A 24,565-nucleotide genomic window follows, 5' to 3' on the forward strand; every position below is an offset into this window, starting at 1 on the left:
ACTGATTTTTTTATTAGAATACTGCCAAACGCCGTCTGGTTCCAAATTAAATTACTTAACATCAAATTTTGAATTACAGTAGACAAATACGTAATGTTTTTTTCCTAAATATACAGAAATTGGAATTACAGCCTCACACAATAGTGTATCAGGTACTCAGTCATCAGTGATCATTATTTTAAGTTGATCTGTACAAGAACTTGATATCTAGACACGTGCAATACGTTCATCAATACTTGCAAGAACAGATCTTTAAATATTAGCAAATTATTTTGATGACAATTTTATAACAGACCTTTAGCAGTCACCAGATACACTGAACAACCTGGTGACAGATCCAGGGATGAGTGAGAGCGAATGTTGTTTGATGTCACAGTCGGCAATGACCTATGCAGTCACCGCACGACACACAGCCAGGTCGGACACTAACCATAACATCTTTATTAGTCTGCCAATGTACATGGAGTAATCTAAGTGATAGATGAAGGATATTTGGCCAGCTGAGTGAGTGAGTGAGTGAGTATGATTTTAAGCCACTTTTAGCAATATTCCAGCAAAATCATGACGACTGGGGGGGGGGGAACGAGGACATCAGAAATGGGCTTCACACATTGTTCCCATTTTGGGAATCAAACCCAGGTGTTCAGAGTGAAGAGCGAGTGTCTAAACCACTAAACTACCCCACCGACCTCCATAAATGTGACCAGTTGGTAATTATAACCTGAATGTTCGGGTGACAGGCAACAACCTAACGACTGGGCTACCTAACTGATCCTAATATCTGCCAAAGAGGAGCACTTGTAGAAATAAATAGAAGCTGACAAGCTGGACTCATGTCTGTAGAAGGTTGAGGAGGGCATCGAAGAATTTGCTCCTGTCATCCGTCTTCATCTCCATCACTGAAACACGAACAGGTATGGGGTCATCAGGGAGGTACCACACAGGCCTCTAGCATCAATCAATGTATTCCTTGCAGTCCACAGTAGCATGTCTTTAATATGGTTTGGGCATACAGGGCTTCAAACCATAGTCAGCAGATCCTGACACAACTAAGGGACACAACTCTGCACAGTGACTTTGGATCGACTTAGAATACTGGGCCATCTATGCTCCGTCTAGTATGAACTACTAGTCTAGAGATACACGAGGAGTCACAATTCACTGATTTATTGGTGCACGGCAAATTTACACTATCACGATGCGAGAACCTATGCACAACATAGTTTTGTACTGATTTTCAAAAGGTAAAATATTTACGAAGTTTTGCAATAACCACTCTTACATTACCTCCCCTCCTGTCATGAAACAAAATGCTAGGTCTGATTGAATAATACCTTCAAAACAAACCTGTCATGGCAATTAGGCAGTGAATTTCATGCAAACATTGAAAAATTAAGTATGAATGTATTGTATCATGACAGTATTGTCAACCCTAGCTGAAGCTTTGGAGTAATCAGTGGTGTAAGAGAGAGTAATTTCATCTGACACAGAGTAATGGTAACAGTACAGTACCAATGACTTGAGTGTGTTTTAGCACCCAATGAGAGATCACGTATCACTGTTTATTTGTTTGTTAGTTGTTTAACATCGCACTCATCAAAATTCCAGCTATATGATGGTGGTCAGCAAATAAATGAGTCACAATCAGGTGATTGTCATTATAAGCATCGATCATTTGGGATACGATGCCATGCAATCAACCAAGTCAGCGAGCCTAACCACCCGATCCCGTTAGTCGCCTCTTACAAGTATAGTCGCCTCTTATGACAAGCAAGGATTGGTTCATTGGTCACATCACTGAGGAATGGATACTTTAACACTGTGTGAATTGAAAGCATGGCTCTCATTGGTCAGCATAGTCTGGCCGTAAAATACTTCATGTCACCAGTGCATTAACAATTTGCTCTCCAAAATATTTTATGCTTGTAAATAAATTTGTGACAAAAATGACCAAAATGGCAAAAGTGTTATTTGGCTCCGACCAGTGTAATAGTGTAAGGTTAGGCTCAAACTCGTGACTATTATGTGAACATCATGAGGGTTGGCATCTCTGTATTGTGAGTGAGTGAGTGAGTATGGTTTTACGCCGCTTTTAGCAATATTCCAGCAATATCATGACAGGGGGCACCAGAAATGGGCTTCACACATTGTACCCATGTCGAGAATCGAACCCGGATCTTCGGTGTGACGAGCGAACGCTTTAACCACTAGGCTACCCGACCGCCCCTGTATTGTAGGTGTATCATGATCCCCCTAATACCGCAGATACTGATATAACGATCCTACCATGGGAGTCAAAATAGTCATGGTGAGTTCGGGAGTTGGTGCTGCTTGCTGCTTGCTCAAACGCCTTTCCAAAGAAGCTGAAATAAATATACATAAATTTATTATACATCATAATAAAACATCAATCACCTTCACTGAATAAGGGTTGTTTTACATAAACAGTAAAGAGTTGACAAAAAGGCATATTCGTTTCTTCTACAGATTTCTCCAAATTAGTAAACAAAGTAATTAAATAAGCCGCTAGCAGCTAAAATTTATGCATCATATCAGGGTCCAGCATCTTTTAAACAGTGGAGTCCAAAATATCAGAATCCTCTCTCAGATAATTTGACTGCCTATGCGCGTGTGTTGGGGGGGGGGGGGGGGGGGGGTGGGGGGGGTGGGGATCTGCCTCTTCTGTCTCTCAACAGTCAGTCAGAGACTTACTTCTTCCTTTCATCGTCCAGCTCAAGAGGAGGGATGCCGATCACCAGCGTCGTCCCCTGCTCCGTGTTGAGGGGGGCACCCAGCACTAGGGGCAGTGACCGCGCCTTCTTACTGCGACTCTGTGAAAAGCATCATCACTGATCAGAAGATATGTATCTCGGATTTCAAACAAATTGTCAGTGCTAGGCAAATCGGAAAAAAAATTAATCAAAAGTATTGGTCATTATAATAATAATCTGTGCTAGGCAATTATTAGTTCAAATTGGATAATTTTTACTGATATTTATGGGGGTGAATATGAGCCTATGAGAACCCCTTGCTTACACCCTGCCCACACTCTACGATAAGCTCAATGAACTCACACAAAGTGAAAGTTATTAACAAAATTCATAAAGATTTAAAAGAATTCTTCAATGTCTATATTAAAAGGAAGTTCTCACCACAGAGCAGTGGGCTTCTAGTGTGAACCGAGCCAGTCGGATGAGGCAGTTGACTTTGGAGAAAAACTTCACATCTGCTGTTCCCTGAAAAGTGAAAATAAAAATAAAGTCTTGTTACAAAGCATGTGTAGTAAAGTTCTTGAATAGCAGCTTCATCACTGAGAGACTGTCAGCTGGTTTTGAAGGAAATAACAATGAAAAGCAGTACATTGTTGTCATGCTTACTGTCTACTCACTAGGAGTGACTATTGGTCTTGAAATCACTATTGCGATAACTATTGATATTGCAAGCAACTACTGCGATAAATATCGATAGTTTTCAGTGTATCATTTTAGATGGAATTTAGAGTTGAATTAAACCTTGGAACTGAAGTTTCCTTTGAATGTGATAACCATAACAACAAATAAAAAGTAAAGTTTGAGATATGACTGATTTGTTTTTCTTTACCCTAGTAATTTAAGAAAACAAACTTCCACATTACCATGTGTAAATTACTACCACTCCTGATCAAAAGAAAAACACATTTGAACAGTATTGCATGTTTTTTATTTATATGGTAAATACATATCGAAACTATTGATATTCCTAACTGAAATCAATACTATTGATCGGAAACTGATTTAACAATCGATTTATTTTCTTTAAGTGCTTACCAAGAGCAATATATCGATATTTCGATATATCGTGACACCCCTACAACTCACCTCCTGTAAAAGGGCGTAGAGGAACGGCCTGGCTGTCTACTCACCTCCTGTATAAGGGCGTAGAGGAAGGGTCTGGCCGTCTACTCACCTCCTGTGTAAGGGCGTAGAGGAAGGGTCTGGCTGTCTACTCACCTCCTGTATAAGGGCGTAGAGGAAGGGCCTGGCTGTCTACTCACCTCCTGTATAAGGGCGTAGAGGAAGGGTCTGGCTGTCTACTCACCTCCTGTATAAGGGTGTAGAGGAAGGGTCTGGCTGTCTACTCACCTCCTGTATAAGGGCGTAGAGGAAGGGCCTGGCTGTCTACTCACCTCCTGTATAAGGGCGTAGAGGAAGGGTCTGGCTGTCTACTCACCTCCTGTATAAGGGCGTAGAGGAAGGGCCTGGCTGTCTACTCACCTCCTGTATAAGGGCGTAGAGGAAGGGTCTGGCTGTCTACTCACCTCCTGTATAAGGGCGTAGAGGAAGGGTCTGGCTGTCTACTCACCTCCTGTATAAGGGCATAGAGGAAGGGTCTGGCTGTCTACTCACCTCCTGTATAAAGGCGTAGAGGAAGGGCCTGGCTGTCTACTCACCTCCTGTAAAAGGGCATAGAGGAAGGGCCTGGCTGTCTACTCACCTCCTGTATAAGGGCGTAGAGGAAGGACCTGGCTGTCTACTCACCTCCTGTATAAGGGCATAGAGGAAGGGTCTGGCTGTTTACTCACCTCCTGTATAAGGGCTTAGAGGAAGGGTCTGGCTGTCTACTCACCTCCTGTGTAAGGGCGTAGAGGAAGGGCCTGGCTGTCTACTCACCACCTGTATAAGGGCATAGAGTAAGGACCTGGCTGTCTACTCACCTCCTGTATAAGGGCGTAGAGGAAGGGTCTGGCTGTCTACTCACCTCCGGTATAAGGGCGTAGAGGAAGGGTCTGGCTGTCTACTCACCTCCTGTATAAGGGCGTAGCGGAAGGGCCTGGCTGTCTACTCACCTCCTGTATAAGGGCGTAGAGGAAGGGCCTGGCTGTCTACTCACCTCCTGTATAAGGGCGTAGAGGAAGGACCTGGCTGTCTACTCACCTCCTGTATAAGGGCGTAGAGGAAGGACCTGGCTGTCTACTCACCTCCTGTATAAGGGCGTAGAGGAAGGACCTGGCTGTCTACTCACCTCCTGTATAAGGGCGTAGAGGAAGGGTCTGGCTGTCTACTCACCTCCTGTATAAGGGCGTAGAGGAAGGGTCTGGCTGTCTACTCACCTCCTGTATAAGGGCGTAGAGGAAGGGTCTGGCTGTCTACTCACCTCCTGTGTAAGGGCGTAGAGGAAGGGCCTGGCTGTCTACTCACCTCCTGTATAAGGGCATAGAGGAAGGACCTGGCTGTCTACTCACCTCCTGTATAAGGGCGTAGAGGAAGGGTCTGGCTGTCTACTCACCTCCTGTATAAGGGCGTAGAGGAAGGGTCTGGCTGTCTACTCACCTCCTGTATAAGGGCGTAGAGGAAGGGCCTGGCTGTCTACTCACCTCCTGTATAAGGGCATAGAGGAAGGGCCTGGCTGTCTACTCACCTCCTGTATAAGGGCGTAGAGGAAGGGTCTGGCTGTCTACTCACCTCCTGTATAAGGGCGTAGAGGAAGGGCCCAGCAGAAATGACCTGGTGCATGTCAAGGAAAGTCTGGACCTGTGTGACCACGGCCTTCAGCTGACGCTTGGCCAGTTCCAGGCCCTTCTCTAGAGCAGCTACATTTGTCCTGAAACATCAACACATCCATGATAAGAGATATTACACACAGGTGGACTGTAGTGTTGATTATGGTCTGTTTGTGAAAGGAAAATAGTACACTTAAATAAGCCTATAAATGATCTGGCCTGGACCAGACAAACCAGTGATTGATATCATGAACAACAATGCACAACTTTTGGGTTCGACAAAACACAATCAACTAGGTCACCGAGTCTGGCCACCTGATCCACTAACTTGCCTTGTGTGATAAGGATAGATGACGGTAAAAATTCTACCCCACAGGGGTCAGCAATTCTTAAGAGGCTGTAACATGAGTCTTTAATATGGGGCTGTAACGCAAGCTGTATCATGGGCTGGTAACACAAGGCTGTAACATGGGCCAGTAACACGAAGCTGTAACATTGGCCAGTAACACGAGGCTGTATCATGAGTCTGTAACATGGGACTGTAACATGAGGCTGTAACATGGGTCTGTAACATGAGGCTGTAACATGGGCCTGTAACATGAGGCTGTAACATGAGGCTGTAACATGGGTCTGTAATATGAGGCTGTAACATGGGCCTGTAACATGAGGCTGTAACATGGGCCTGTGACATGAGCCTGTGACATGGGCCTGTAACATGAGGCTGTAACATGGGTCTGTAATATGAGGCTGTAACATGAGGCTGTAACATGGGCCTGTGTCATGGGCCTGTAACATGAGGCTGTAACATGGGTCTGTAACATGGGCCTGTAACATGGGCCTGTAACATGGGCCTGTAACATGAGGCTGTGACATGAGGCTGTAACATGAGGCTGTGACATGAGTAACATGACATGGGTGTGTAACATGAGGCTGTAACATGAGGCTGTAACATGAGGCTGTAACATGGGTCTGTAACATGGGCCTGTAACATGAGGCTGTAACATGAGGCTGTAACATGAGGCTGTAACATGGGTCTGTAACATGAGGCTGTGACATGGGTGTGTAACATGAGGCTGTAACATGGGTGTGTAACATAAGGCTGTGACATCGGCCTGTGACATGAGGCTGTGATATGGGTCTGTAACATGAGGCTGTAACATGGGCCTGTAACATGAGGCTGTAACATGAGCCTGTAACATGAGGCTGTAACATGGGTCTGTAACATGAGGCTGTGACATGGGCCTGTAACATGAGGCTGTAACATGGGCCTGTGACATGGGCCTGTAACATGAGGCTGTAACATGAGGCTGTAACATGGGTCTGTAACATGAGGCTGTAACATGGGTGTGTAACATGAGGCTGTAACATGGGTCTGTAACGTGGGGATGAAACATGGAATTATATCATGGGCCTGTAACATGGGTCTGTAACATGAGTCTGTAACATGAGGCTGTCACATGGGTATGAAACATGAGGCTCTAACATTGGCCTGTATAATGAGGCTGTGACATGGGTCTGTAACATGAGGCTGTAACATGGGTCTGTAACATGGGTCTGTATAATGAGGCTGTAACATGGGTCTGTAACATTGACCTGTGACATGGGCCTGTAACATGAAGCTGTGACATGGGTCTGTAACATGAGGCTGTAACATGAGGCTGTGACATGGGTCTGTAACATGAGGCTGTAACATTGACCTGTATAATGAGGCTCTGACATTGGTCTGTAACATGAGGCTGTAACATTGACCTGTAACATGGGCCTGTATAATGAGGCTGTAACATGGGTCTGTAACATGAGGCTGTGACATGGGTCTGTATAATGAGGCTGTAACATGGGTCTGTAACATTGACCTGTGACATGGGCCTGTAACATTAGACTGTAACATGAGCCTGTAACCTGAGGCTGTAAGATGGGTCTGTAACGTGGGGCTGAAACATGGAATTATATCATGGGCCTGTAACAAGGGCCTGTAACATGAGGCTTCAACATGAGACTGTATCATGGGTCTGTGACATGAGGCTGTAACAAGGGCCTGTGACATAGGTCTGTAACATGAGGCTGTAAGATGGACCTGTTACCAGAGGTTGTAACATGAGCCTGTAACCTGAGGCTGTAAGATGGACTTGTAACAAGAGCCTGTAAACACGGGCCTGTAACATCAGGCTGTTACGTGGGCCTAAGGCGACCTCATACAATCCAATGTCTGACTGATTAGCCTCTCAATCATGTTAAAGCCTATCCGCAGGATATAATGTTTTTGCACCCACACTGAGTGGTCAGTTTCTGTGATAAATAGTTAACTGCCTACCTTGTTAGAATATCGACTGCATCCAGGAAACTGTCATTGGGGGTCTTGCCTTTCTCCTACAACAGAACAACAGCTTCTGTAACTGTGTGTTTTTCTTTATCGGCTACGGATAAAAGTTAATTTATATTTCTGTTAGCCAATACCAGCAGTGAAGAGATTTCTTACTTTTCAGAACACACTTTTAGAAATAATAACCCGCAAACCAAGTAGTTATGTAAAGCCGAAAAACAAAACTAATTGATAGCTCTGTTTGTTTGTTTGTTTGTTGTTTTACGCCACACTCAGCAATATTCCAGCTATATGACGGCGGTCTGTAAATAATCGAGTCTGGACCAGACAATCCAGTGATTGACATCATGAGCATCGATCCATGCAATTGGGATCCGATGACATGCATCAACCAACTCAGCGAGCCTGACAAGCCGATCCCGTTAATTGCCTTTTACGACAAGCATAGTCGCCTTTTACGGCAAGCATGGGTTGCTGAAGACCTACTCTACACTGGAATCTTCATAGGTCTAATTGATAGCAATAATTATGATAATATAGCATGGGGGCTACCCTGATGCAGCAGGTATCTCCTACTTGTTTGCTTGTTTGTTTAATGCCGCACTCAGCAATAGGCCAGCCTTAAGATGGCGGTATGCAAATAATCAAGTCTGGAGCAGACAATCCAGGGATTGACATCATGAGCATCAATCTACGCAACTGGGATAAGACGACAACCATCAACAAATTCAGCAAGCCTGCCACCTTATTCCGTTTGTCGCCTCTTACGACAAGCATAGTGGCCTCGTAAGACAAGCATGGGTTGTTGAAAACCTATTCTACCCTAGATCTTTGCTGGTCACTTCCAATATGGGAAGCAAGCACTATCAAAACATCCCAAACCATTCCAAATCAGTCAGGGTGCATGTCCAGACATACAGTGGCCGAGCATGTAAATCGCTGTAGAGAATTTCAACACTGGGCATCGGAGGGACGCAAGCAGTGGGTTTGGATCCCAGGTTTAGATCCTGTTAGTCGCCTCTTACGACAGGCATCGGCTGCTGAAGCCAAATTCTAACCCGGAATTTCACGGGGAGATATTTAATCATTCCCTACAGTGGTCTCAAGAATTTAGAAAGTGGAGGAAGGGTCTTTTTAAAAAAGCTGCACTTACAGTTCCCTCTAATACTGCACAGCAAGCATACACAGCGTCCGTGGCACACAGCTTGTTCCGGTAGCCATATTGGGCCGAGAATGATGGGATGACAATGTCCTGCATCACCAATCTGGATGAAGCAATTTAAAAGTCAGGTAATGCTCTGCTTCAAACACTATTCAAGTTACATCACCGCATACCAGTTGACTATGGGACGAATGTCAAAAGGAACAAAAGTTTTATACTTTTTTCTTTTTTGGAGAAACCAACAAGCGTAGGAAAGGTGCTTACACACCAAATATACTTCTCCACATTTGAGAGGAACACTTGGCTATATCATAATGTTACGTAACTAGACACGGCAGGCGGTGTCCTTGAATTGTGTACTTTTATTAACTGTAAATGAAGCTGAACAGGCTCCGACCACATGGCAATATGGTGAGATGAAATGGGGTTTAACGTCGCTTCCAAGATTATTGCACTTATATAGCGACGTGTGTGTGTGTGTGTGGTGTGGTGTGGTGTGGTGTGGTGTGTGTGTGTGGCTGCTTGTACTAGTCTGGACTAATGGTGATTTTATGGTGCTAGTCCACTGAGATACCATGCCGCAGTTTAAGAAAAATGTTTGTATAGAGAGTGTGCTTACTTCACCCCAGCAGCCAGTAGAGGAATAAATAACCGAAAGAATATTTGAGCAGAACAACCAACCCAAAGCCACGGTGTCTGTTTGTGCTTGTGGTGTATAGATGATAGATGATTGCGTTGATTTTCTCAATTGCAACAGGACACGGTAGATGGCAGCAAGGATGGCATTGCACTCCCTAGTTTATATAGAGGGGTGTTTTATAGTAAAGGCACAAACGTTATTTGAGTCAGTGAATTAATTGGGTTTATGCCGCTTTGAACAGTATTCCAGTTATATCGTGGCGTGTCAGCTTAATGTGGCAGGAAAGCCCAAAGTGATGCAGGTCTCCGACGTTTACCACTTTGGTGAAACCCACGAGCATGGGTATGGTGCTGACAAATCTAGAAACATAATCAAGGCAAACTGGGATTCAAACCCATGATAAGGTTTCAGGAGTGCCCCAAGGACACGACACCGCACACCGTGCCCCTCCATTATTTGAATCATTATTGATGAGACAGAGGCAGGAAGATGCCTGCTACTAGTCGTGGAGGGGGGCCGGGGACTGACCCATATTTGTTCATCTGGTCCTGTATCATGCCCTTGATGTTCCCCTTCAACTCCGTGTCCATGGCCGAGAACTTCTGCTTGCACTGGTTCAGGGGCATCCTGAAGGAAGGAAGGAAGTAAGGAAGGAGTGGATGAGTGAAGCTTAACCTTGACACAATTTATGGATAACAACTTCTTTATTTATTAGGTGAGGTGAGGTGAAATGGGGTTTAACGTCGCGTCCAAGATTATTGCCCTTATATAGCGACGTGCATGTATGTGTGTGTGTTTGTTTGGCTGCTTGTACTAGTCCGGACTGATGCTGATTTATAGTGCTAGCTCACTGAGATACCATGCCGCAGTTTAACATGAATACCCCACTCAGACACAGTATACTGACTCCGAGCCGACCAGTCCTTGTTTTAGCCGCTTAATGCCGAGCGCCAGACAGGGTAACAACAAGTTCCATCTTTTAACATCTTTTGGTATGATGCGTCCGGGGATCGAACCTCCGGACCTTCCGCTCTCCGGGCGGACGTTCTACCATTAGACAACGGACTCTTTATTTATTAGGAGGAAGACCATGGTCCCTTTATTTATTAGGAGGAAGAGCCTTTGTGACACTTCTGTTAGCTCAGTCAGAACACAAGGTAAGTTGATGGAGAGAGCATGTTTATTGGCAGCACTCAGACTGAGAACATGGGTTACAACAAATAACTGCAAATACACTGCTGGCACTGCTATGTGCCTCCTTCAACCATGTGACCAATGAGCCGCCAGTAGTAAGTGAGTGAGTTGGGTTTAACGTGCTTTTAACAGTATTCCAGTTATATCATGGCGTGTCAGGTTAATGTGGGAGGAAAGCCCGAAGTGATGGAGGTCTCCTACGTTTACCACTACCACGAGCACGGATATGGTGCTGACAAACCTAGAAACATAATCGGGTCCAACCGGGATTTGAACCCACAACCATAGGTTTCTGGCATGCCCAAGAGACGCAACTCTTCACAGCGAATCGCGGCGCCTTAGACGACTGGGCCACCCATGCCCCCCTGAGCCGCCAGTAGAGGGATATATAACGGAAAGAAAATTTGAGCAGAACAAGCAGCCCCAAGCCACTGTGAGTTTTTGTGAGTGTTTGTGATTGTGTTGTTTAACACCACGCTCGGCAGTATTCCATCTATATGGTGGCGACCTGTACTAAACAAGTCTGGACCATATAATCCAGTGATTGATAATGTGAGCAACGATCCATGCGGTTGGGGTATGATGACACACAATCAACTACGTCACGGAACCTGACCACCCAATCCACTAAGAAACTTCATCTTCTAACACAGAATTCCAGCAAGATCCAAAACAAAAGCCTCAAACATTTTCATCTGTTCATGACTGAGTTGAACTACACCAGAGCTACAGATAAGCAGCGTATTTGCGTAAAATACCACCCCACCCCACCCTTATAAAAAATATTCAATACCCAATTACTTGCAATTAACTTGCGTACAGAAATGCATGCATGAAATGAAAAACTCAAATTATAAAAACACCATGCGTAAATACCCTACGAAGCTTTTTCAGCATCTGTACAAGGGATCTAATTTCCAAAGTACAATTACGAGCTAATTTACTTTCCAAGTCAAGCCTGTAGTTAGAACCCTTATATACATCTATAACATTATTTCAATTCTTTTTAAACCTCAAAATGTTAGCTCATTTGGGAAAAAACCCAATAGAGTGATGAATAGATGAGTGAAAAAATATTGGTTACCTAATGACATGTAATAACCAGGGGTCCGGAAACCGTCATATGCGCCGGACATGTCCGATTGGGAATCTCAAATGTCCGGTTTAAAATATTGCTTACCGGACATTTAAATTTTTCTGTCCGGACATTTTAAAAAGTATTGTCCGGACATTCTTAAATTTTGACCGGACATGATCAACAGTTAGGACTGAGCAATTTCTGTCTGCAGTTGTAACACAATGAAGATTATCTACACTGACAATTTAAGCTTTGTTTGTTTTGATTGCTGTAAATACATCGTACCTAGAATGATACTGATAGTCCAATCGGTCAATCACTGTAATAGGCAATAAACTGAGTTGACACTGATTAATCGAGGATTTATTACTGAGAACATCTTGTTAATTTGAGTAAAATGTGTTTACAACTGTACATAAATACCTTGCATCATCGATGTACCTCATTATCCTCACAATGCTACGATACGTAACCTCAGACAAGAAGCGGAAGCGTGACGACAGCCAGTCGACCGATGCAGATCAGTCGAGCGGATCTGCCAAACCCTCAAAGTCTGAATGATCATTTTGTAAGTCGTGGCTAACGACTTTCACTTGGTTGACATACAATGAGGATTTGCAGATTTTATTGTTTTCAGTAGCTAGTCGTATATTGAATCTTTATTGACCGCCATTTTGCTTTCTGTGACGATCGATATCAATTTTTTTATGGTCAATAATTAAGTACAGATGAAAAAGTATTCAAATAACTATTGCTATCAACGATAGTTTAGGATTTATGATTATATTATCTGTCTTGTTTTTAAATAATCTTTAGTTTTAAAAAAAACCTTTTCCCGTGAGGTCACGTGATAACCAAATATGGGATAATAATCTTGATCCAAATGTTACAACGCGTACACTTGAGCAGACTCATGAATATTAATTAGACCGTTCACAACGTTGACAGATCGTTATTATAACAGAAACAAACGTATGATTTCCATGTATATCTAAAATGATATTATTTGTTATTAATTGTCCGGTAAATTAAACAATTTAAATTGAAACAATTCATAATTCATCATATTATGAATACGTAACAACTTGTAATTTGTGTGTAAAAAGTCGTACTAAAACATGCTGTTTGAAGGGGGCGTGGCATAAATGAAAATGTCCGATTGGGATTTTGAATTTTCCGGACCCCTGGTAATAACCCAATTAAGATAGAAACCTATGAGTAAAAACTCAATTGCTCAAAAAGTTATCCGTTATTTTCTCATGGAACGGCTGATCTCACCCCATCTCGGCCAGGAATTCATTGAGTTTCTTCTGTCCCTTGAGTGTCCACACCTTGAACTTGCACGCCATGCCGACCGAGTGACAGATGGACTCGAACAGAGACCAGTGGCGGTACATCGTCAGCGTCAGTTCCTCGTCAAACACGATCTTCAGACAGTTGATGGAGATGAGGTTCTCCTCATCGTCTCCTCTGTAACCATGGTAACACAGCAACAGTTATACTGCAGTCGGGAATATGAATTCAGTATTTGCCAAAATGTCCAAACTCATTTTAGTACGCATGTTTGATATCTTTTATCAACCAATAGAAATCAAGTATTCTCTAAAGTCATGGTACATTTAGGAGATAAACATACTGAGTTTTCAATGTAGAGCTTGGTTACCTGTAGATATAACCAGACTAAATATAATTTGGAACCGAACGAACAGCTTGAGGTTTCTATTGTTAAATTTAGCTGTTTTCAGCACGAAATGTATTTTGCCACAGATCCTATTAATATTGTAGTAACTGCAACTTTGCATTTTGTAGCCTATAAATGCATGTATGAGTATTTACCAACAATGACTGAAAAAGGAGAACTATTCCATAAATATCAGCTTCCATGGTGATAGATGATAGTAACATCCCTATTCTAACACAAGACGTATGACAAATGTTGTGCAGAGATTGCTTTGTGGAACAAGGCCCAGGCCTATACAAGATGACAGCTCACCGATGGTTGTGGCGAGCTACGTGAGACTGCAGCGCCATGACATCGTCCATGTACTTGTCCCTCGGGGTCTTGAAATGTACATACTGGTCTGACACACCGATAATAGCAAGCCTACAGAACAAGAAGGATGCAGGGGATGTTAGCGAGTTTGGTATGGAACCCAAGTGATCTGCCTGATGAACTATGCTTCGCCCAGTAGGCCTCCATCTCCCTCCCTCATGAATCAGTTAGTAACGAGTGAGTGAGTTGGGTTTAACGCCGCTTTTAACATAAGTCCAGTTATATCACGGCGTGTCAGCTTAATGTGGGAGGAAAGCCTGAAGTGATACAGGTCTTAGATGTTTACCACTTCGGTGAAACCCACGAGCACGGGTATGGTGCTGACAAACCTAGAAACATAATCAGGGCGATCCGGGATTCAAACCCACAATCATAAGTTTCTGGCGTGCCCAAGGGACGCAACTCTGCACAGCGAATCGCGGCGCCTTAGACAACTGGGCCACCCGTGCCCCCGAATCAGTAAGTACCAAAGCCCTATAGTGTTGGTATAATCCCTGATAGTACTGATGACAAAGTGTTCACAACACATTTTTTTTCATAGTATTAGTGCTGGCGCAGCCTTAGAAATTCAGGTTTTTTAAAGATAAGTCGATAGGACCAGCGGAAACCTTTTTTCTCAGTCCTCAGAGGTTTTAGCCCTGTTTGAATAAGACAATAAATTTTAATATCTTTACATTTTCGGTCAGTTTTATTCAGTACCAATTTGTAGAAAAATGGAAAAATTGAGAACTCTTTGAGTCTTGTAACTCTCGAATGCTACTGGTCAATGAGGACAACCATTATTTGATTTCTACTTGTCCTAAGGACATTTTGTAAGGACATACAGCCATTGTCCGAGAAACATCAACTGATCTGACACCCTGATAACTCACCATAGTAAGTCATTGGTATCTTTAGACATCTTCCAGGCCAGTTCAAACATTAACAAAGAAGACTGAAAACAAAGCAAACATAAGGCTTTAAAAAATAAAAGAATTGGTTCTGAGGCAACGGTTTTTGAAAATATAGTGCGGGCGGGCTGTGTCCTTTTGGGGGGGGGGGGGGGCAAACATATAAACAGTTGTGTACAAACAACCTGAGAAAGGGTCTCCCTACATAAATGTATTCCTTGATGAGTAAAGCACTGGAATACAGTTTTTGACTACCGTCGGACTTGGAATATTTAAGGATGTCATTTTTTTCTAAAATTGAAATAAAAAGGAAAGATGCGGCGAACTTTAAGATGATGCGAGCGGTGCCTGAGAAGCTGGACTATTTTTTTTTAGCCTCATAGAGATATGTTAATTCAACATGTTTCATTAATGAAAGAAATTGTTAAATCATCTTGTTCAATCATATTCTACTGGTACTTTATGAACTAACAATGAACCTACACATGATACACATATTGGCAATAATCTCATAAAACAACAAATGGGATAAGCCATCTTATGTGATGGAAGTCGAACAATTATTAATTGTGAAAAACGACTGATGCCCATCGGCCATATAAACCTTAAAGAACTTTGCATGATTCCCGATTAAATATCCCAGGCCCTCTCTTTGATAATATAAATGTCGTTGCCAAAGAGTGAGGTGAGGTGTGTCGAGGGAATAAGGCTTTATGCCGCTTTTACCAATATTCCAGCAATAACACATCAGGGACACCAGATATGGGTTTCACATATGTACGCCTGTGGGGAATCGAACCCGGGCTTTCAGCGTGACGAGGAAACTCTTAGACTACGAGACCACCCCACTACCCAGTGCCAAAGATGACAGAGCTCCATACTCACTGAAGTTCCGTATGATGTGAACTTGGTGTAGTCAAATATGACCTTGTTCCTGCAAGGAAAACACAAGACACTGATTATCAAGACTGTATGGGGTATGCAAGTAATGGATATAAACTCCCCACGAGGTCTTGACGGAGGATGTAAGCCCGCGGAGGAGGCCCAACCTAATTTCCCGACACCCCAGGCTTACATTCTCAGTCAAGACCGAGGGGGGAGTTTATATCCTACTTATGAACCATCTATATGCAAGAAATACCAGGAACATAAGAAAACATCGACAAACCTTATAGTGAAACAATACAGTGTATCGCGGTATAAAAGGAATTTGCACAAAGCATGCGAGAGAAAAAATATGTGCAGTGTGTACTAGATGGAGTCATGACATGATAATGTGAACAAATTCTCATCACCTGCCCCAGTATCTCAGTGGGAAAACAATTGGTTACAAAACTTAACACGATATGTGAGGGTGCAAGTTTCGATTCACGTCATGGAATTTAGGTTTAAACCAATCATCAATCAAAATTGTGGTCATATCAAGGGGCAAGTTTATAAAACATTAAATTTCACAGAATGCCCGCTGACCAGGGCATACTTAAGCTGGAATGCCGGCTTACCCAGGCATTCTGAGGGAATAACTCCTTTATGGGTTTACGTGAGAAAAGTCGAACCTATATTTATAACAGGGTGACATCATTAGAGGTTTACAACAGTGAGAACAATGGCTGACGTGTATCCATGACACACAAGTAATGACTGTTTAAGACTGTTACATGGCAATCTCAAATGTGATCTTTTAAACAAGTGGCTGATAGCATGAGCAACACCTTCGATTATCCAGTGTGTTATATCTCCTTTTTGTTTAAAAAAATACCCTGGACCCTCTGGACACCAAAACTTCATAAAGAAGTGAGTGAGTTGATGCAGGTCCTGGATGTTTACCACTGTGGCAAAAAATATGAGTACGGGTATGGTGCTGACAAATCTTAAAACAAATCAAAAAGTTAAGCGGAGTGAATCAAAGGCACAATCAGAGGTGACTGGCACATCAAAGGGACACAACTCTGCATAATGAATTGCAGTGCCTTGACTACTGGACCACCCGTGCACCCCGCCAGGGTTAAAGAGTGAGTGAGTGAGTGAGTGAGTGAGTGAGCGAGTGAGTATGGTTTTACGCCGCTTTTAGCAATATTCTAGCAATATCACGGCGGGGGACACCAGAAATGGGCTTCACACATTGTACCCATGTCGGGAATCGAACCTGGGTCGAGCGAATGCTTTAACCACTAGGCTACCCAACCGCCCCCCAGGGTTAAAGAATGGAATATTACTGAAGATATATCCTTATCAACAGTCAACAGACCTATTTTCAGTCCACAGTCTCTTTTCCCTCCGTCTGTCTATGGCTGCCTCATCAAACCTCCGTTTTTTCCCTGATCTTTCAGAACTGTCACTCTCATTACCGGAATCCTCGTCCGACTGAAATATCAACTCTCCTGAAATAGCCTTATTTATATTTAAATAGCTGTGTATATTTCATGAAAGACATGTACTAGGGCGTATCCAGAGAACTCTTTCTTAACATTTGCTAACAAGTATGTGTTTCTGGTGAGGTGAGGTGAAATTGGGTGTAACGTCGCGTACAAGATTATTGCACTTATATAGCACCGTGCATGTACGTGTGTGTGTGTGTGTGTGTGTGTGTGTGGCTGCTTGTACTAGTCCGGACTGATGCCGATTTATAGTGCTAGCATACCATGCTGTAGTTTAACATGAATACCCCACTCAGACACAATATACTGACTCCAAGCCGACCAGTCCTTGTTTTAGACCCTTAATGCCAAGCGTCAGACTGGGTAACAACAAGAACCATCTTTTAACGTCTTTTGGTATGACGCGGCCGGGGATCGAACTCCGGACCTTCCGCTCTCCGGGCTGACGCTCTACCACAAGACCACGGAGGGGGTGTATGTGTTTCAGACTTACACTAACAACGTGTTGATAATTAACCGAAGCAGCAGTAAACACTGTCGGTTTTAGTCCACTTGTGGTAATAATATATAGCAAATCCCTTAAAAATGGCAAATTTCTACTATTGGGCAGTTTGGCAAAGACTACGAATACAGGACTAATGCCATTTTATATTGCTGCAAAGGGGACATATTGCAACGAGATGTGTTTCCGACTTACGCTGTCATCCCGGAAGACTTCATCATACTCCGGCAGCTCTGTCAATTCCTCTTCCTTCATCAACAACTTCACCTGCACGGCGTTGTACACGTTGTGGATGTCTACCGGACGGTGACTGCAGCACAACAAACATGTCACACCCTAACAGTCAGGTCATCAATTATACTACTCAAAAAATAAGGTTAAGGACAACCCAATTCTTTCAAATTACTAAAAATAATCTGTCATGGCATTGAAATTAACAATTGACAGATTAACAATAGTAATGTGAAAAAAAGCGGATGGTCCTTAACTTTTTTGAGTAGAATATTTCAATTTCAATGTCATAACAAATTAACTGTAGTAATACCAAAGAATGGTTGGTCCTTAACTATTTGTGAGTAGCATTGTTTAATTATATCACGGCATGTAAATCTTGGATTTGAAACTAGGGTCACTGGATTCTGACACAACCAGGGGACACAACTCTTTACAGCGAATTACAGCACCTTTAACAACAGTGGGGTGAGGTGAAATGGGTTCCACGTCATGTTCAAGATTACTACAGTCAGATAGCGATGTCAGACAACAGTGAACTGGCCTCGGCCCCCAGTTGAGCGAGCATGTGAGTTATTAGTGTCAATTAGATCTCTGTCTCAGGTAGAATACTGAACAGTTACTGAGTGTTGTTTTCTGGCTGACTCAGCAATATTTCAGTCTTATCAAGGAGGCCTGTAAATAATCACGCCAGGCCACCAATGGTTGACAGTACGAGCAAAAATCAAAAGTGTCAGAGACGACCACAAACAATCAATCAGGTGACATGGCGAGACCCCCAGTTTAGTCAGCTCTCACAACAATCAACAATGTAAGGGTACAATGACACCCCCTGTGAAGATCCGGGTTAGAATCAGTCTTCAGCAACCCATGCTTGTCAAGAGAGCGACTAGTATGATCAGGTGGTCAGGCTCGCTGACTTGGTTGAAGCTCGTCATCGTATCCTATTGCATAGATCGATGCTCATGATGTCAGTCACTGGATTGTCTGGCCAAGCTCAATTATTTATGGCCACTGTCATATTGCTGGATTATCGCTGAGTGAAGCGTTAAACAACAAACAAACAAATACAATGACACACAATCAATCAGGTCACATGGTGAGAGCCCCAAGAGTGCCGGCTCCTACAACAAACAAGCATGATATCCTATGGGGGTTCAGGGGAAGAACAGGTTCCCAGTACCCCATGCTTGTTCTCTAGGTCAACTCTCAGGAATGTTTCAGGGGGAAGGCTGTAGACGAAGCATACCTGTCAGAGATGTAGAATCGGATGTGCTCCGGTGGTTGCAACATCTCCACAACGTCCACGGAGGCCCCACAATTGATCATCACAACATGCTTGATCTGAAAATATAGACAGGCCGGCATGAGAGATATTACCAATAGTCTTACAGGAGCTATCAATGTATTGTTTGCTGGGAATGGCCAGTTCATATTAAACATATTGTTTGTTGAGTGACACAAAAATCAAGGAAGTATGCACAATTTCAACATTGTCACTATACCAGGCTGAACCTACCGTTTTCTACGTAATAAGTGCCCCGCTCTAATATGCACCCACTGAGATATTTGCTTATATATTGGCTAGTGAACAATCCCAATTAGCGCCCCTTCCGATTGATCAATGTACACAAGACTTACTTGTTCGTGTTTAATACGCACTCATGTGTTATTTGCAATTATGTGTTAATTATGGGCAATTAAATTCTGGAAAATATATCTGTCGTGTATGATATGCACATATCGCCTGTATCATTTCAGGCTGTCAGCATAAACTACGTAATTTACAATCTTTCAACTGTTTTTTCTCTCACCAAAATTATATTCTAATAAGAGCCCCCTATTTCTAATTTTGAGAGCGCCCCAGGCGCTTATTACGTCAAATACGGTAATGAAGATTGTAAGGAACAGATGCTTTCTAAAAAAATGTAATCATTTTCCAGAAACAAGTACAAAATGTATTATGTTTGTTTGTGTTCTTTTTAACACCGCACTTAGCATGTAGCAAGTCAGCGGTCTGTAAATAATCAAGTCTGGACCAGACAATCCAGTTACAGACATTATGAGCATCGATCCACGAGCCTGACCACCCGATCCCGTTAGTCGCTTCATACAACAAACAGAGTTGCCTTTTACGACAAACATGGCTTGCTGGTGACCTATTCTAACCCGGATCTTCATGGATAAATCTATTCTAGATGGGTGGTTGAGATGAGGGATGCTTTGAAGGGTCTTTCAGTTGTATCATGGTTTGTCACCTTACTGGTGGAGGAAAGTCTAAACCCATGTGTACAGGTATGATGCTGACAGATCATTATCAGGTGTCTGAACCCATGTCAGCAGATCCTGACATGATGAAGGGACACAACTCTGCACAGAAAGAGGCTGCCCCAGTGGTAGAAACTAATATATTTAGTCCACTAGTCCTTATAATGATAACATATAGCAAAACCCTTAAAAAAGGCAAATTTCTACTAGTCCTTAGGATACCTTAACTATTGGCCAGTTTGGCAAGGACTACAGGACCAGTGCCAATTTCTAACACTGCAGCCCTAAGGAAACTGGGCCACTCTCTAACCCAAATCTATGTAGACTTGTTGAATTAAAGTTGTGGTGTCTCCCATGATTTTATTTACACAACCACCCAACACAAATGAGAGACGACTCACTCCTTCTGAATTCTCTACGAAGGCCCTCTCCAGTTCTTCCAGACCACTGACTGGGACGATGGTGTACAGGACCTGGTCGCACTGGAACAGATACTGAAACAACACATGTAACCATAGTAACAAGCATCCACTGACTGGGACGATGGTGTACACTGGAACAGATACTGAAACAACACATGTAACCATAGTAACAAGCATCCACTGACTGGGACGATGGTGTACACTGGAACAGATACTGTAACAACACATGTAACCATAGTAACAAGCATCCACTGACTGGGACGATGGTGTACACTGGAACAGATACTGAAACAACACATGTAACCATAGTAACAAGCATCCACTGACTGGGACGATGGTGTACACTGGAACAGATACTGAAACAACACATGTAACCATAGTAACAAGCATCCACTGACTGGGACGATGGTGTACACTGGAACAGATACTGAAACAACACATGTAACCATAGTAACAAGCATCCACTGACTGGGACGATGGTGTACACTGGAACAGATACTGAAACAACACATGTAACCATAGTAACAAGCATTCACTGACTGGGACGATGGTGTACACTGGAACAGATACTGAAACAACACATGTAACCATAGTAACAAGCATCCACTGACTGGGACGATGGTGTACACTGGAACAGATATCGAAACAACACATGTAACCATAGTAACAAGCATCCACTGACTGGGACGATGGTGTACACTGGAACAGATACTGTAACAACACATGTAACCATAGTAACAAGCATCCACTGACTGGGACGATGGTGTACACTGGAACAGATACTGAAACAACACATGTAACCATAGTAACAAGCATCCACTGACTGGGACGATGGTGTACACTGGAACAGATACTGTAACAACACATGTAACCATAGTAACAAGCATCCACTGACTGGGACGATGGTGTACACTGGAACAGATACTGAAACAACACATGTAACCATAGTAACAAGCATCCACTGACTGGGACGATGGTGTACACTGGAACAGATACTGAAACAACACATGTAACCATAGTAACAAGCATCCACTGACTGGGACGATGATGTACACTGGAACAGATACTGAAACAACACATGTAACCATAGTAACAAGCATCCACTGACTGGGATGATGGTGTACACTGGAACAGATACTGAAACAACACATGTAACCATAGTAACAAGCATCCACTGACTGGGACGATGGTGTACACTGGAACAGATACTGAAACAACACATGTAACCATAGTAACAAGCATCCACTGACTGGGACGATGGTGTACACTGGAACAGATACTGAAACAACACATGTAACCATAGTAACAAGCATCCACTGACTGGGACGATGATGTACACTGGAACAGGTACTGAAACAACACATGTAACCATAGTAACAAGCATCCACTGACTGGGACGATGATGTACAATGGAACAGATACTAAAACAACACATGTGCCCATAGTAACAAGCATCCACTGACTGGGACGATGATGTACACTGGAACAGATACTGAAACAACACATGTAACCATAGTAACAAGCATCCACTGACTGGAACGATGGTGTACACTGGAACAGATACTAAAACAACACATGTAACCATAGTAACAAGCATCCACTGACTGGGACGATGATGTACACTGGAACAGGTACTGAAACAACACATGTAACCATAGTAACAAGCATCCACTGACTGGGACGATGATGTACACTGGAACAGATACTGAAACAACACATGTAACCATAGTAACAAGCATCCACTGACTAGGATGAGGTACACTGGAACAGATACTGAAACAACACATGTAACCATAGTAACAAGCATCCACTGACTAGGATGAGGTACACTGGAACAGATACTGAAACAACACATGTAACCATAGTAACAAGCATCCACTGACTAGGATGAGGTACACTGGAACAGATACTGAAACAACATATGTAGCCATAGTAACAAGCATCCACTGACTAGGATGAGGTACACTGGAACAGATATCGAAACAACACATGTGACAACATAATCATGTATCAGTAACAATCTGTCTTGTCCATACAATGTTCAAATATATACAAAGGCAGCAGTTGAGCATATTTAAACCAAGCATGTATGCCTGGGATAGTAGACCTACATACCATGGTCATGATAGTGGACCTACATACCATGGTTATGATAGTGGACCTACATACCATGGTCATGATATTACAAATACTAAGACATATATAGACTTTATATATACTTTATAAAGTACTTTATATGGTTTTATTTCTTACTTTGCTTACACATTTAACAAAGGTGGAAAATGAACAACTTTTTGCAAATTATGGGGCATTATATAGCTAGGTCAATGTATCACATACCATACTTTCAGTTTGTTCCAGGGATTTGTCTACACATACTCAGAGGCCGATATTGCGCCCCAAGTCAGCAGCAAATGTCCCAAATTGAAAGGACAAATTTTCCATTTCCTGCCCTAGTAGCTATTTGCAATGATTTGGGTTTCACTAATCACAGGAACAACAAAGAGGAAGAGGATTTAATTCTTTGTCATATATTATAATTTACTGCATTGAATATAATGTCATACCGCTGATTTTAGGAAAATGAGATCTTTAAGAAAAGTCACAAGTTTCAACAAAATTATGATTTTTTTCTCTTTGTTTTTTTCATTATCTTCCAATCATTCTAACAAAAAATAAAACAAATTAGCCAAACCTGCAATATCCTGCATGCACATAATGCATCAACGTCGAAAGACACGAGAACCAGAACACGCTGGAACAGAAGAAACAGATTTACACATCGTCAGGATACAGGAAATAACTGGATGCTGGATAATGCTGTGCATTGTGTGATATAAGAGTGATGTACGTATGGCACTGTGCTCGTGTTTATTCAGCACACTAGAATGCATCTCATATAATAGTATGACAGTTCCGATCCAGTCAAGGAATCGGTTGAACACAATGTGGTATGGACTCATCCTAGAGTACCATTCTGTATTCTGATTTTGGCTAGGGTACCTTTCTGTAGACAGAAACGTACCCAGGGTAAAGTATGACTCTATATTATCGCGGTATCGGAAAATCTCGTAATCCACACCCGCTGTCAACTGCTTACTTATGCAAATCTTAACACGATATTTGAATGGTTGATGAAATACAGGACTTGCGGTAGATCTATGTCACAGCTACTTGTAACTATACTCATTCACCTTTTTATGACAGTTTCTTGAATGATTTTGAAGTGGAATTACCCCTACCTCGGTTCGAAATTGATCAGAAAAGAACCCATTTGTTTAGACGAAGCCCAAAAATAGCCATACCGCGATAATATTGAGTTGCTCGCCCTTGAATCGCTTATGACAGATACTTTGTTTACTGAACTCTGTAAAGAAACTTAGCATCAATTACTCCTAACTGATGTGTCATAAAAGTTGACTAGAGATCAAGAAACATTTTGCGTATGACATAGTTAATGTGTTAGTAAACATTATGAGCCATAATATTACCGTATCCTACAAATCTATATAGGCCTAATACCCGTGGCGACGACCCCTTCAGCTCCAATGATATGCCAATAAATCAAGATGTAAAATAGTTCAAATAGATTGCCACAAATGTAACTCTAATATTTGTGCATGATGTGTACTCCGATCACTTTGATATCTTTTATACGAGAACAGCTGAACTGTGTCTCTGTCATGAAATGCCATAAAAACATTGAATATTCGCCCTCTGTACATTTGTGTTTTTGTATCGAAATGAAATGCTGCTATGAATTTTGCTGATGAAGTGTACCTGATTTTGTATAGCGTCATAAAAATTCTTCTTAAAATCCTTGACAAACATTTTGATATGAATAAATTCTTCACAGTGTTTTCATCCGTGTTATTCGATTTTGGCGCGGTTCCGTGTGCCGACACAGCCAACGCGTTTGTGATACAAAGCTTATGATTGGTTGACGAT

At 42.5% G+C, this 24,565-nt stretch overlaps 1 protein-coding gene across 1 annotated transcript; it reads right to left on the bottom strand.

Moving 5' to 3' along the window:
- On the bottom strand, positions 1 to 24,488 carry LOC139456584 (cell division control protein 45 homolog). Its single transcript, XM_071238375.1, has 18 exons — positions 24,398 to 24,488; positions 23,313 to 23,372; positions 20,597 to 20,689; positions 19,177 to 19,271; positions 17,892 to 18,006; positions 17,065 to 17,180; positions 15,702 to 15,750; positions 14,799 to 14,860; positions 13,867 to 13,977; positions 13,152 to 13,343; positions 10,130 to 10,228; positions 8,953 to 9,064; positions 7,791 to 7,846; positions 5,442 to 5,580; positions 3,153 to 3,236; positions 2,713 to 2,831; positions 2,287 to 2,363; positions 1 to 899 (listed from the first exon to the last, which is right to left on the bottom strand). Exons 1-18 carry the CDS (start codon positions 24,446 to 24,448, stop codon positions 832 to 834), a joined length of 1,698 nt encoding a protein of 565 aa, XP_071094476.1. The 5' UTR covers positions 24,449 to 24,488; the 3' UTR covers positions 1 to 831.
- Between the last annotated feature and the right edge of the window lie 77 nt (positions 24,489 to 24,565).

The sequence above is a fragment of the Haliotis cracherodii genome, unplaced genomic scaffold, assembly GCF_022045235.1.
Source record: "Haliotis cracherodii isolate W230 unplaced genomic scaffold, xgHalCrac1.p SCAF_11, whole genome shotgun sequence".
Lineage (NCBI taxonomy): Eukaryota > Metazoa > Mollusca > Gastropoda > Lepetellida > Haliotidae > Haliotis > Haliotis cracherodii.